The following is a 14,220-nucleotide window of genomic DNA, read 5'->3' on the forward strand; positions in this document are numbered from 1 at the left end:
TATGACTATAATAAAATTGTGAGCACGCGAGCGGGTGTGTGGATCAACAAATTTAAAGCCCTCAAGCTCTGCGAAGGCAATAGAGCGGGCAAATTACTAGTCTCCTACCTCAAACATAAACAGAGACAGTTCACTATCTCTTCGATCAAAGACTCCAATAATAATATCCAAACTAAACAAAAAGAAATCCTGAATGCCTTTAAATCCTTTTATGAGGACCTATATAAAAGCAAACAAACATTACACTCAGAAGGGTGCACCAGATATTCAGAATCACTAAACCTACCATGCCTTTCGGTGACAGAAAGAGCAGCGCTAGGGAAGCCGATCTCTGAAGCGGAATTAACCAGCTCCCTTAAATCCTTGAAGAGTAATAAGGCACCGGGCCCAGACGGCTTCTCAGCCTCCTTCTATAAGGCATTTAGTGAGGCTCTGCAACCTACTATGTTAAAATTTTTCAATACCATAGCCAACATCATTGTTATCCCCAAAGAGGGGGAAGGATCCCTTATTACCTAAAAACTATAGGCCAATTTCACTGATTAATGTAGACTGCAAAATGTATGCAAAAATTCTAGCCATAAGACTGAACGAGGTTCTTCCAAAACTGATCAGTAATTCCCAAGTTGGGATTTCTCAAAAACCGTATGTCCAATGATAACACTCGATAACTATGCCACATACTTGAGCAAGCAAAGCTGACGCCTAATCCTTCGATATCCATCAGCCTAGACGCAGAGAAGGCACTCGCTAGAGTTTCATGGTCATTCTTGAGACATTGTATTCAGTCCTTTAATCTAGGCGACCCTTACATCAACATGGTGATGGCGATATATTCTGCACCTACCGCCTGCATAGCAATCAATGGAGCTCTTTCGGACGCCTTCACGCTTGAACAAGGTACTAGACAGGGTTGCCCGCTTTCTCCCTCCCTTTTTCTCCTAGCCCTGGAGCAAATGATTCAGGATATTAAACGCAATGAAGAAATAAAAGGAGTAGGTTTTAAGGATTCCCAAGTGAAACTGGCTGCTTACGCGGATGATATTCTCATCGTTAACGAAGGACCCGGGTTCTTCTATTAAGGCTCTGATGCAAACCATAGAGATATACTCATCTCACTCCGGATACAAGTTAAACAGAGACAAGTCCCAAGTTAAGCCCCTTAACATTCACAGCACCAGGGAGGTACTAGGTGACTCAGGATTTGCTTGGCAGCCGGGGTTTATCAAATATTTAGGGATAGAATTCGGCAGTAATATTCTTGAGTCTCTGCAACAGAATGAATCCATTACTCTAGAGAAAATTAAAAATCTTCTAGACGGATGGTCCCCAAGATTCACCACGTGGTAGGGTAGAATTGAAACCATCAAAATGATGATTACGCCCTTAGTGAATTACCTAATAACCATGCTCCCTGTTTTACTGACAGAGGCTTTCCACCGTAAGTTAGATATTCTTATATCCAAATTTCTTTGGCAGGATAAAAAGGCCCGAATTAGTCTGAACTAACTCAGATTAGACAAATCCCTTGGGTGGGTCAACCTAGCAGATTTCAAACTTTTCCAAACAGCGTTTTTGGCTATACAGGGTTCGCAGTGGGTCGTTCCGCCAGCGGAATACACCCGTTGGGCTAGAAATTGAAAAATCCTTGCTTAATAATTTTGCCCCTGCAGCCCTTCTTACTTCCAACTTATCGAACGCAAGTTGCTCTAAATCCATATTTAAAAACACAAAATCTGCCCTACTGAAATTAGATAAAAAAAATTAGACATCAGCTTAAAAAGATCTCATCTTGAGTCACTATGGGATAATCATAATATTTTATATAAAGGAAGAAATCTTCATATTGAGGCCCGGATTGAAAGAGGTATCTTTTTTCCATACCAACTGGTCGATTCAGGTTACCCCATTACCTTCAGAAACCTTCAGTCTAAATATGATCTGGACTCCATGGAGTTTTACAACTTTTTTAAAGTTAAAGCGGCATTAACTATAGCTAGACTCATGCCCTCATCCCCTTCCCTGCCACAATACATAGAAAGAATAAATAAATTGGGTCACCAAGTTTCTTGGATCTACAAACTACTCCGCCCAATGCAATCTGCCCTTAAAGAGAGTCTTCCAATCCTATTGGAACTCACACTCTTCTTCCCCGATTACCGAAACGGAATGGTCCAAAATGTGGAGCTCTGCCTCCAGGAATAAAATCTCCCCAGTCCTCTCTCAAACTAAGTTCTGGCTACTACATAAGGCTTATTGGACACCAGCCCGCCTACACCTACACCTACACAAGATTTGTGAAAATCCTAACTGTTGGAATTGTGGAGAAGAGGTAGGGGACCTCGCCTATCTGATACTGCACTGTAAATGTGTGGAGCCATTTTGGGACAGGATATTCAGCTTTCTCTCTGAACTATTCTCATGCTGCCTTAAAAGAGAACTTTCCACGTTGACATTCGGTTTCCTCAGGATAGATACATTGGACGATAGATAGTGCCCTGCTGGACCTCCTCTTGACAGCAGCGGTTAAAGTTATCCTGAATAACTGGAAGGACACATGAAAAGCGTCCTTCAATTGCTGGATAAACTGGGTCTCCCATCTTCGGGGCGCTGACAACATCGCCCTATAAAATTCACCATGGAAACACCCCCTTAGACATATGTGGGATAGCCTTGACCTTAACTTCAAATCACATAAACCGCCATGAATCATAGATTTCAAGATGAGGGTAGGCCCTTCGTCTATCCACACTCTGGTACCACCTGGTAGACTAATTATTCCCCTCAAAGGGAAATATTGAATTGTGGCGTAGTCTAGTATGAGTAGGCGCAATCTGTTATCATATACGATGTAATATGGTGACTCTGTCTTTATATTTTGCAGGTCTGTAGTCTTTGTATTTTTCTATTTTTATCTTTACTTTTTATCTCCTCTGAATCCAGTTTAAGGTGGCCCATACAGCCCTTCTTTTACCCTCGTAAGGGTTGATCATAGCTTTTGGAATACAATACACGGATTTTCTTATTACCACCTTAAGTTCAATTGTTATGGCAAATGATATTTTTGTTGTTTATCACATTGTTTTATCTATCTGGATTTGATTTTGACATTTGTGTTAATTTGCTAGGTTAACAACTAATAAAAAAGTTTGAACACAAAAAACAAAAAAAGATAAAGATAGAAAAAAAAGAACTCCCACTCTGCAGAACTAAAAGCATTTACTGCATTCCCCACATTTTGTTCAGATGAAGTTCAACACTTTTTAACGTTAATTTTTAGGTCTTGGGTTAAACAACGTCTTTGGGGTTTACAAAATGATATGTATAACATTCGTATAGGGACTTTCAGTCACCCCTCTTCATCCACAGGTTTGTTATTGTGACATTCACATATTTCTTTCGCCTTTTACAGCATGTGACAACGGGTCAGTCAACTTCAGCCATTAGCTCGAGCCACTGTAAATTCTGCCCTTTCACAAGAACCATGTCTAAGCACAAAGTAGCTTCCTTCAGTGCCAGATACTATTCATGGCAATGTGTGCTTTCAGATAGAGAACATATTTTTGCTTTTAGCCAGTTTTTTAGATTGAAGAGGGCGCAGCATCTTCCCCCAACAAAGTTTTGCTAAAAGCATGACAAAACAAGCACTGACAAAGCCAGAAGGCTGGCAATCAATGTCACACTTATTGGTTTTGCCAATGCTCGTTTAACACTGACCTAAATTTTCCATGAAAATTGGAGCACAAACTTAATTTCTGTGAAGGCTGACTTTGTTGGTTGAAGGACAAATGACAGCGAGGGAGACAAAATGCAGAATATCTAAGTTTACAGTTGCCCAGTCTCCAGAAAATGTTGACTACGAAACCCAGTCGGATAAATGGAAACCAAGCTAAACCACCATTTTACTCGCTTCAGATGCATATCTTTTACTGCTTTTTTGCTCCATTAAAATTGCAATAAGTAATTCTGACGAGTCGGAAATGGTTGACGATTTTGCACATGGTGCACAACCTCCCCTGCAGGACAAGCCTGAATAGTGCAGTCAGGTTAAACAATACACTTTTAAGAAAAGTCATACCCAGCAATGCCAACTCCAGACCCTGAATATACAAACCTGAAGATTTCTTTTTTTATCTCAGTCCTTTACTTTTCAGTCATAATTATTGTTTCTTTATTGTTCAAACCAAATTATAATGCTATACATTTCATTACCAGAATAAACAGAATATTCAAGTTTCCCCACTTCAGCAGGGACACAGTTCAAGGGAGTCGAAATGTGGGGGATCACAACCATTTCTTGTACAGTTTTCCACAACTGTAGTATGTCGAAACATTTGACTTGGAGAACGCATCAATACATGTACAAGGAAGGTTTCGCCTGACATGAGTGGGAAGAGAGACTTCAGTTGTGGTCAAGGCAAGGCCCTAAAATTTTGTAAAGTACTTGATGGTTTGAGAGAACATAATGGAGCCAAGGGCATTTAAAAGCCAATATGATGCAGCAGTGTTCAAGAAGGAGACAGACTGGTTGTACTAGATTTTTACGCATATTTGCATCCATCACACTAGGCTTTCAGAATCCTTGCCTAAAATCATTTTTGCTTTTCTCTAAATTTTCCAGGCACAAAGATGCTGCAGTCTGTAATCTGTAGTGATGGTTCCATAGCATCATTCTTTGGAGTGTACAAATGAGAAGGTTGACCAAAACAGTCACAGAATCTTTGCAGATACTGCATGAAAATCAGAATAGATGATGCAGGAGACAATTTTGAGCTTTCAAATTTGTTACTGAAGATATTACTGGAAATAAAAATATGGCAGCTAGAACTGGAGGGAATCCACTGGCCTTTGCAGATTTTGGAGTTTTTAAAGGAAAGAAGATATCCCTCTCAAGTGGAAAGAACAAAAAAGAAGCAAGAAGGATGCATTGATGACATCAATATATTTTCTATTTGGTAAAAACAAAAAAAATATTGTCCAGAGGTTTCTTTTGTTTAAAAACATGAAGAAAGTGTTGAAATGTTCATAGCACTGTAACAGACAAAACATATCGGGGGAAATACCATAAAAATCTGGATCAATTCCAGAATTCATGAATACTTGTAGGCTTTTTCCCATCTTAAAAAAGTCATAAAATTAAAGAACATGCAAACCATGGGAAGGGAAAAAGTGAAAATACAAAAACATAAGATTGAGCTTTTTCGTATGTACAATTCAGTTTCAACTGAAATTCGATGAAAAATATTTCAGAAAAAAGTTATCTACTTGAAAAAAAAATCTACATAAATGACTTTTAAAAGACGTAAACCACCTGTATCTAAAGAAACTTTACAAAATAGTTTAAAAAGTGGTCAAATATTGACCAATAAAACTTTTTTTTTCCTTTTTTAATATCTAATATTGTTGAAGCGATACACATCAATGGTATAAAAAAGTGACCCCAACCCTCCCCCCAAAAGTTCCTTAGCCTCTTTTTAGTCAGACGATTTTGTGACCAATGAAAGCGGCTGAGATTGGAGACCTGGCAAAGCATGATGGGAATGGAGGGCAGCCTGGTAGGAGGCCGATGAAGTCAATATGGAGGTGGGCATTGAGGATAGAGGTATAGGTCTGGAAAGCAGGGGCGAGTGGCTACTGATGGGATTGCCCAAGTGCCCCGTTAGGCTGGAAGACGAAGGTGGCTTGGCTGATAGGAAGGCGGCCGAGTGCAGTGACATCTGTGCCCTGGCCTCCGGTTTGGTCGTCAGGGAGAGAGGCTGGGCCTGTTCTGAGTGGGTGGCTGCTGGAGCTGCAGGCGATGCTAGGGCAGTGGAGGGGGTGGCAGGTGAGTCAAGCATGCTCCCATGTGAAGAGGCAGGGCTGTCGCAAGATTTGTCAGATGAGAAGTACTGGATGCACTGCTTCTTATTCTGCGACCCAAGTGATTCTGGATGAGAAAAAAAACAATATGCCATTAGAGCCTTTGAAATACATAACTCAGTAGTACAAATCTATCACTCTCTGACAGGTACAATCCAGCCTGGATGCAAAACTCTCATATTCTGTAATAAGGGGCACTGAGAAAGCTATATTGGGCAACCACACCAAAAAATACTGTGTCGGGCGTTGAAGGAACTGGTACAATGGGTGTAGAAACACTTATAAGGACACACTTTAAATAATCTAAATGTCGGAACTTCTGACCCTTCTTATTGGCAAGCAACCCCCCCCCAAAGCAACTATACAGTGGAATAAGGAAAGTCACAATTTTACTAGGAGTTCAGCTACGGCGTGCAGTAATTAGTATCTTATGTCATCGATAAAGTGGCTGCGTTCTGGGGCAGGCAAACAAATCAAAGTCAAAAAATCATATACACAGGTACTTTTATCTCCTGGTATTACAGCAGTATACACAGGGGTTAAATAATATATGGGACAAAGTACGGCCTGCTGCATACACTATAAGGATATTGTAAGCCACCGAGGAGTTCCAAGAACATATGGAGAAATGAGACTGACCGTAAATTTCTTTATAAGGACATCGCACTCCGAAGTGACTTACAATATCCTGTTAACGTACGGCAGAGGGTATTTTATTCCTTATAATAAATGATCACTCTTCCTACAAACTGCTTAGATCCTTAGTGTCAGGCCGAGCACCCGGTAGTCACTGACTGCCCCCGATTTGCGAAAGACTACAGTTCCCATGAGGCGCAGCGCGCGACGCGTCTTACGTGACGCGTATGCTGTGCGCCGAATCCCCTATCCGTGAGCCGGAAGATCAAACAGACGCTGGTTATTTCTCCACGGTGTTCAGTCCTCGCGAGCCGTTGAGACGCTCCGACCCGAAGTCCTGCTTCAGCGCTTCCTGATGCTGGCCGTGAGTAAACGACGCAGAGCAGCCATCGATCCGAACCGGCCCCTTCCTTGTCCGCTCCTCTGTTGGCGAGACTCCTTGGCGGAGCCTCGTGCAGAGGAGCGCTAAAGCTTCTTGTGGTGCTGTTTAAAGGCACCTTCCTTGTCCGCTCCTCTGTTGGGGAGACTCCTTGGCGGAGCCTCGTGCAGAGGAGCGCTAAAGCTTCTTGTGGTGCTGTTTAAAGGCACCTTCTTTGTCCGCTCCTCTGTTGGGGAGACTCCTTGGCGGAGCCTCGTGCAGAGGAGCGCTAAAGCTTCTTGTGGTGCTGTTTAAAGGCACCTTCCTTTTCCGGGAGATATTGATTAAGTACTTCTCGCAGAGTTTGATAAGTATTGTTTGAATTATATGACAGAAAGTGCGACACCACTGTGACTGAAAACAGTACCCACTGTATTGTTTATTCTCTTTTCGTTCTGTTCAGAAGAGGGTCCAAGCGAAGGGGGTAGAAGTGCACTGGGTAGCCCTACCCGTTACAGTCCCTTAGAATTTTGGGTAGGTGAGAACCCTCTGCTAATAAAACACGTGTTAGCTCCCCTTTGACAGTAAGGGGTTCTTAACGCATATATTTCATCTGCTTATATCATAGGCGGTACCAGTGTCACCTCCTGTTCCCTCTCTCCTGACAAAACTATGTTGTTCTCTTCCTTTACAGGTAGGAGGTTGTCCCTGGGTAGAACAACTCTTCACTAGTTACTGCATGTTCGTGAGACAGTGTTCCACCACGCAGATTGATTGTGTGTTTTCTCGTTACAGATCTCCTTCCCTGCTGTCCCTACCCTTTCCTTCCCTCGCTCGACCACTTCACCAGTCTGTGTTATTATATATTCCGGACTTGGGGAGGACTTGGGGAGGTCGAGACGTGGACCCCATTCAGCATCAGTACAACTCCGAGGAACACCGGAAGAGGGAGCATGACACTTAGTGTCTTGTTCTTTCAGGTTCACTGTAGACACGAAGAATAAAAGCTGAACCTACACAGCGAAACTAAACGCATCAAAAAGCAGCTACTGATTTCTGACATAAAATATTAGGATCAGTTTCATATGCGTCTGATTAATAAAACAATGTGTTGAAACATAGAAAGATTCTAGCTTTCCTGTAATGACTGATTGTGAGGTAAAATAAACATGTTGCCATAAAGATCTCTTTTCTGCGAAACGCTCTTAATTTTATCAAAGCATACCGGAAACAGGAAATGTCGGTTCCTATTTTCCTTGCTTAGACCGCAGCAGCAATTGTGCTCCATGACCTGCATCTTACTCGTGGCAGTTGAGTGGCTCCCTAATTTTATTGCAGGCCACTAGATGTGTCACAAGCCACCTGGAATAAGGAAATTAGAGATTAGCTTTTATTTAGGGATTGCCGGGCTCCCATCATTCGTAGAGCCTGTTATCCATTAGAAAGTCCTTCCCAGGCTCCAATGCTCTGTGCTTTTCACAAAACGGGTGCAGAGTTCCAGAGACACGCAACTCTGGTTGTGATGCATTCACAAGTCACTTCCGATTAGCACCTTCTGTGCAGTTTCCAATTATAAAAAATTAAACCCACCAGAACTTCTACTTGAAAATTTCAGATTTACAAACGTGTGCATAAAAGCTACAGGCCAAGAAAGTAGTCCCTCTAGTTATTAAAGGCGCATGTATCGATACTTTTAGAGGTTGAATGGCGTGAAGAGAAGGTGGGTGCGGCCTATTCTATTTTAATCCAACCATCATATATCGTACAAATGACTCATAACCCTCAGCCCTGGGGTTTGAGGCAATCATTTGGAATTCCGTCAAGGTGCACAAAAATGTGTTGTCTGAGAACTTCTGAAAAGAATTGGCTGGGACTGCAGCAGGACTCGGAGCAGCAAAGACACAAAACTCATCAGGCGGATGGATTTCTAAATATTGAAGCTTGAGCGTGAATCCTGTGGTACAGCAGTGCAGTTAAGGGTCATAAGAGTCGGGTCGACGGGTTCAAGGCTACAGGTCTAAACAGCTCTTTTACCATCTCAAAGAATGCAGTATCAGAAAGCAAATGCAGCTCAAGGCTAAGTCCAGTATCCATCATGAGACTGCTGCCGTCAGCTCCACTTGGAGACTTTTGACTCGCGGGGCAGATCAGGACAGAAAGTGCATTTCGGTTACCAGTCCCACTTCAAGATGGAGGCATGGGACAATGTCATTCAGTTTAGGTAAGGGTCTTAGAGGATTTACATTTTTGAAGGAGACCTTTTCTAGAGATGGACAAGCCCTAATGTCATAAAGAGAAAACGTTAGTCAGAGCATGGGGCAACATCCTGAACCTAGTATCCAAGGCGCTAGTCCCCATCTATTTTTAAATTTCATGTCCTCCAGATCAGTGTAATTTCTGGGATCATGCATGACTAATGACACAAACTGGAAACTTTCCCACTTCTCTCAGGGTTTAATTGCACATCAGATGATGCAGATTCTGTGCCAAGTGACAATGTGATGAGCTAATGCAGGGCAGATGTGCCGGTGACCTAGAGATAAAAGGGCCTGTTATCATGTTGGACACTGCTGTGCGCTATACTATATATATTGATTAACTGCAAAAGGTAGCACAGCCCATGGCACTGAGCACCTATAATGGAGACATACCCCCACTTCTAGAATGACACCCTGTAAGCAGTATGCGTAGAAAGAGACTAAAGGTCAATGCAGTGGACATGAAAGAACCACCAAACGCAAGTGTCACAAGTTCTGCTGCCTAAGGAAACAGGGTGAGACACAGCAGAACTGTCTGTAAGGGGTCTTCATGCGAGTATAAAAAGCAGCATACTGCCAGCAGGACGACATGGCATGGTGCCACGAGAAAATAAAATGGCATGTGGGGAGCAGAATCATATCACTTTTCTTGTTCAAATTAGTGTCTTTTTTTCTATTCAGTGCATTTAGGGACAGCAGAAACAACAGCGCTATTGCCAAACAGTGAAAAAAGGAGCACAACAGGACAAGTTATAACAACTGTACTGAGCACTGAGCAAATAATTCGGAGTTCATCTAACCTAAATTTAGCTCGCGATTGTACTTAATGAACTTAACAGTCTATATAATCAAGCACTATTACAGAATCACAGAAGAACAAAAGCTTAATCTGCAAAAGCAAGGATGAAATCCTACAAGACGGTTTGGAAAAATGTTATCAGTCTATATGGTGATGGAGGAAAAATTCAGCTGCTAGGTGTGAACTTGTTCAGGACAATTCTGCATTCAATAAACAACCTGGCTTACCTCTCGACTGAAGAGTCAGTGTGTAATATATGACTGAATAAAATGGGATTCTGTCAAACATGGACTTGCAATATGATGATCGCAAGATTGCAATATAGAAGGGAGGTAGTATGATTATGGGGAGGTAGTATGATTATGGGATGGTAGTATGATAGAAGGGAAGTAGACTTTGGAGTGAACGATAAAGGTTTCAATAGCAAAGCAGTGTTTATTTGGTGAAAATGGCTTGGCCACAATAGGTACAGGGAGGCAGTAGGAAGGTAGTCAACTAATTAGGGTAAATAATACTGATAATGGGGTTCATGCTGAAGATAAGGAGTACTGATTAACAATATGAATAAGGGCCTATTTTAAAGAGAAGGAGACATGATTCAATCAGCCCAGTCAAAAACAGTTTACGGGCTGTTCATAACTTTTGCTATGACATGAAGGCAGAAGTTCCAGAGAAGGGAAACTAATCCTTGTGCGTTAGTCCCATACTAAATGAAACATTGCCCACTTGCAGGGATGCCTAGGACCATGCATATCATGTCATTCTTTCGCTTATTGACAACATTGTTCATGAGAAATAAGCACTTTATACGAGTATGATGATGGGCTACCTCGTTTGTGCATGCAATTGCAACCATCTGATGTTATCGGCTCATTTCAAGAACATAAGGAATTATGAATCCTTCGAGCTTGTTCAAGCAGAGAAATTCAACTGAATGACTATTACTGGTAGCACTGAATGTGGACTAGGGGATCCTTGTGTGAGTATACGGCGAATCCACCCACAATGCAATAAAGACAAGGAAGACATCTATAGTTCAAGTTTTTAATTTTGCCTCATTTATTCCATTTGCAAGACACTATTTAGAGTCAACTAATCTATGGAGCGGGTAGCCTTACAGGGCGTTTTAAATAGGTTCCAGTTTTGCAGTAATGTTCATGTTTAAAAGGTGCCAACATTGAAACTGCATACTCTAGCATTGATAAATCCGCATTACTTTAGAGGCTTATGGCTTGAGAACATGTCTGAAATGGCTTAAGTTCTTGAACCGCCCTAGGAGACTCGCATATAGTGAAGGCACTGTGTTCTGGTTCTACTTCGATCTCAAACAAAAGCCTAACTCTGTGAAATAAGATATGGAGAGAAATATACATGCAGGTCAGATAAAATTCAATGAAAATGCTAGAAGTTCTTGCAGGCCAAATGGTCAGTGTGGGGATCATATATTTGTTTTGTTAACAAAATGTGTAGAATGCACATCACACGCTACAGGTGTGTCTAAACAAATTTAATGCAATCACCAAACATCAAGCAGAGCATGTAGGGACAAGCATAACACCAGGTTGGGAAGATGCAAGAGACAGCTTGAAAGAACAGATAGATTTTAATGGCCTGCAGGGAGTGACCTTCAACTGGTAGTGCGTTTCAAAATACGGGAACCTTTAAAGAAATCTCCACAAGCCAAAAACCTGGACGTGAAGAGGTGATGGCACATCTCACGATTTTTTGTTATGTGCAGGGAAAGATTTAACAATGGTTAGCAAGACCACCACTTGTACGTGAGAGGTATATTTCTTACCTAATGGTGAGCTAAAAAAAGGGCATCAAGAGATGGGATCCAATATTAAACTCCTCTTGGAGACGGACAATGTAAGATGAAAGCAAGCGTTGGAGCGAATCCTACCGTCTTCCGCTCCCATGTGCCCGTCCAGGCCCTCACCGATACTGTTGTCAGAACCATTTTGTAAGATCATTATTTAGATTTAAAATCATGTGCAAATAGTAAACCAGTATCCTCGGGCCATTTCTTCTGGTCAAACGGTTAACGTCCAAAGTGGGACTCAATGTCCCGCATTATGATCTTAAGACTAGGAAGGCAGACAAAGGGTTGTGCATCTATGAACTTGACACTGCTTCTGCTAACAGTGTTTAAAACAAGTGGCCTCTACGAACTCCCCCGACCCACGCTTTTCTCAGTTTTCCTCCCATTACACCTCAGTAATGAGAAATTACAGCAGGGCAAAAGAGAAATAAAGAAAAATCATAAAACCCCATACACTTTCACACTGGGGCTTTACAGAAAAAAGCAGTTTAAAAAAAAACAACATAAAAATGAAAGAAAAACATTGAAGACACCTTAAAAACCGGTCTTCAAAGCAAGACCGGGTTTAATGATGGTCTCTTCAGATCATGATAAGCACAGAATTTTCTGCTGTATTTCATCAGGTTTAAGAAAGTAATCAAAGAGGGGATTGTATTTTCATTGGCCTACAGAACGTAGGGCATGCATTCAAAGAAAGGTATGTGCTGAGTATCTGAAGGAGATTGGGGATATAGCTGATTTTGAGGGCTTAGACGTTAGAGAACTGCCTAGGACATAATAAGCAGAACGGCTCTACTCAGACAAAAAGAAGATAGAGAGGAAATCAGCACATTCTGACAGATTGAAGCCATTGTTAGAATGCTTCAGGAAAAAATCTATGTTAATAAAGTTTTCTAAACTCACGAAATCAGCTTCCTTTTTAAGAATATCGATTATATGTCCTTCTTTATCACATACCAACCAGCGGGTCTGCCTTGCAACTTGCCAGAGGCTTGCAGGCGAACAACTCACACGACTAGTTTACACAGGTCACTTACCTGCCTTACACCAAGCCTTATGTCTGCTTCTCCTAACGTCATAACTCGAAGCAGACCTTACACTGACAGATCGCTTTGTTAAGGTGCTAGTATTTGCCAGCCAGTGACCAGAAGTATAACGGTACCCAGTAGTGCTCCAACTGGTGTTCTGTTGGCAGTTCTCACAGCTTACACGAGTCACAAGCGGGAATACTTACTCTCAGCTTCGTGCATCTGCTGATGCTGGTGCTGGTGCTGTGGCTGTTTCTCCCTCTTCCTTTTCTTCTTCTTCCCCTGAAAAATACGATGGAGAAAGAAAGCGAGTGAGCCACAGGTGGTGGTCAAAGGTGCTCAACCATTCACAGCAAAACGTCACCTTAGGAAAATTATTTAACTGCTTTTCACTGCGTGTGAAGATTGTCCATGTCAGACACTTCATAGTCTGGGCTCTGGTTTACCAGGCGTTTGCTGACAGGTAAATGGAAACGAGAAAATACCCCCATTTGGGGGAGATGGCGTTCTTAAGAAAGGGTGGTCCCAACTATATTTACTCCAGCTCTTCCACCTCTGGGTGCTGCTGGGACATTTGCCTACTGCCCTTCAGGGCTATCAACTCAGATGTAAGCGCTGTTATTACATCAGACTCGGACTAAGGTTTAGGTAATAGTTTCTGGGTTGCCTATTGCGTAATCTGCAATATATTCAGCACTCCGTATACCTTTCCCATTTTGGAGCAGCAACAATTGAACTTCATTCTCCCTGGGTTCCGACACCAGCACTGGCTCCCTGTTGATTGCGGAGTCTAATTTACGTACCGTGATGAGCACAGAGCCGTCTGCTTGAGACCCCAAACTTCTGAAAACGAATATTCCTTGCCTTATCTCCGTACTCCTACCTTTCGGGAAGCCAGAAACTGTTGTCCCTTTCTCAGTTCTGCAGACCACTATTGGCAGCTAAAGCTCCCTCTGTCTGCACTGGAGTACCATTACACTGCATATTAGCAACAGCTATTTTAGAGAGCATAGAGCTTGCAAACCTTCAAGGAGAAGTGCTAGGTATCACCCAAGATACTATCGAACCGTTATTTCTTTTGGTGAGCAATTAAAGACCGGACTGGTCTAGTCACTGTCGTGTTTCCTGGGTAGGGTAAGAAACCTCTGGTGAATGCGCACCTACCAAACAGTAGCATTCATGCTATTTACACCTCAGACACTTGAGGCATTCAGAAAGGCTGCCTGTGTCTGGAAGCTTCCCCTGACAGGAAGTGGATCTTTTGAAAGATGGCCTCACAGTCCCTTTCCTTTATGCTTCCTTTGACATGTGTCAAAACAGATAGGATACACAAAAAACGTATTTAAACAACTACAACTGGCGCAGAAAGGGCCCCAGAACTAACCAAGATTCTCAGTAAGTACAAACTTGTTGAAACTTGTAGCAGTTCAAGGGGCGTGATCTGCCTGGACGAATGAAGA

At 42.2% G+C, this 14,220-nt stretch overlaps 1 protein-coding gene across 1 annotated transcript in view; it reads right to left on the reverse strand.

Moving 5' to 3' along the window:
• Positions 1 to 4,923: 4,923 nt before the first annotated feature.
• The window catches only part of TCF7L1 (transcription factor 7 like 1), a 141,438-nt gene continuing 132,141 nt past the window's right edge, over positions 4,924 to 14,220 (reverse strand). The window contains exons 11-12 of the mRNA XM_085636154.1: positions 12,967 to 13,042; positions 4,924 to 5,926 (exon numbers count right to left, since the gene is read on the reverse strand). Of these exons, the coding sequence (XP_085492280.1) occupies positions 5,475 to 5,926; positions 12,967 to 13,042 (528 nt within the window). The 3' untranslated portion in view covers positions 4,924 to 5,474. The remainder of the gene's footprint in view (positions 5,927 to 12,966; positions 13,043 to 14,220) is intronic.

This window comes from Triturus cristatus, chromosome 11 (genome assembly GCF_964204655.1).
Source record: "Triturus cristatus chromosome 11, aTriCri1.1, whole genome shotgun sequence".
NCBI lineage: Eukaryota > Metazoa > Chordata > Amphibia > Caudata > Salamandridae > Triturus > Triturus cristatus.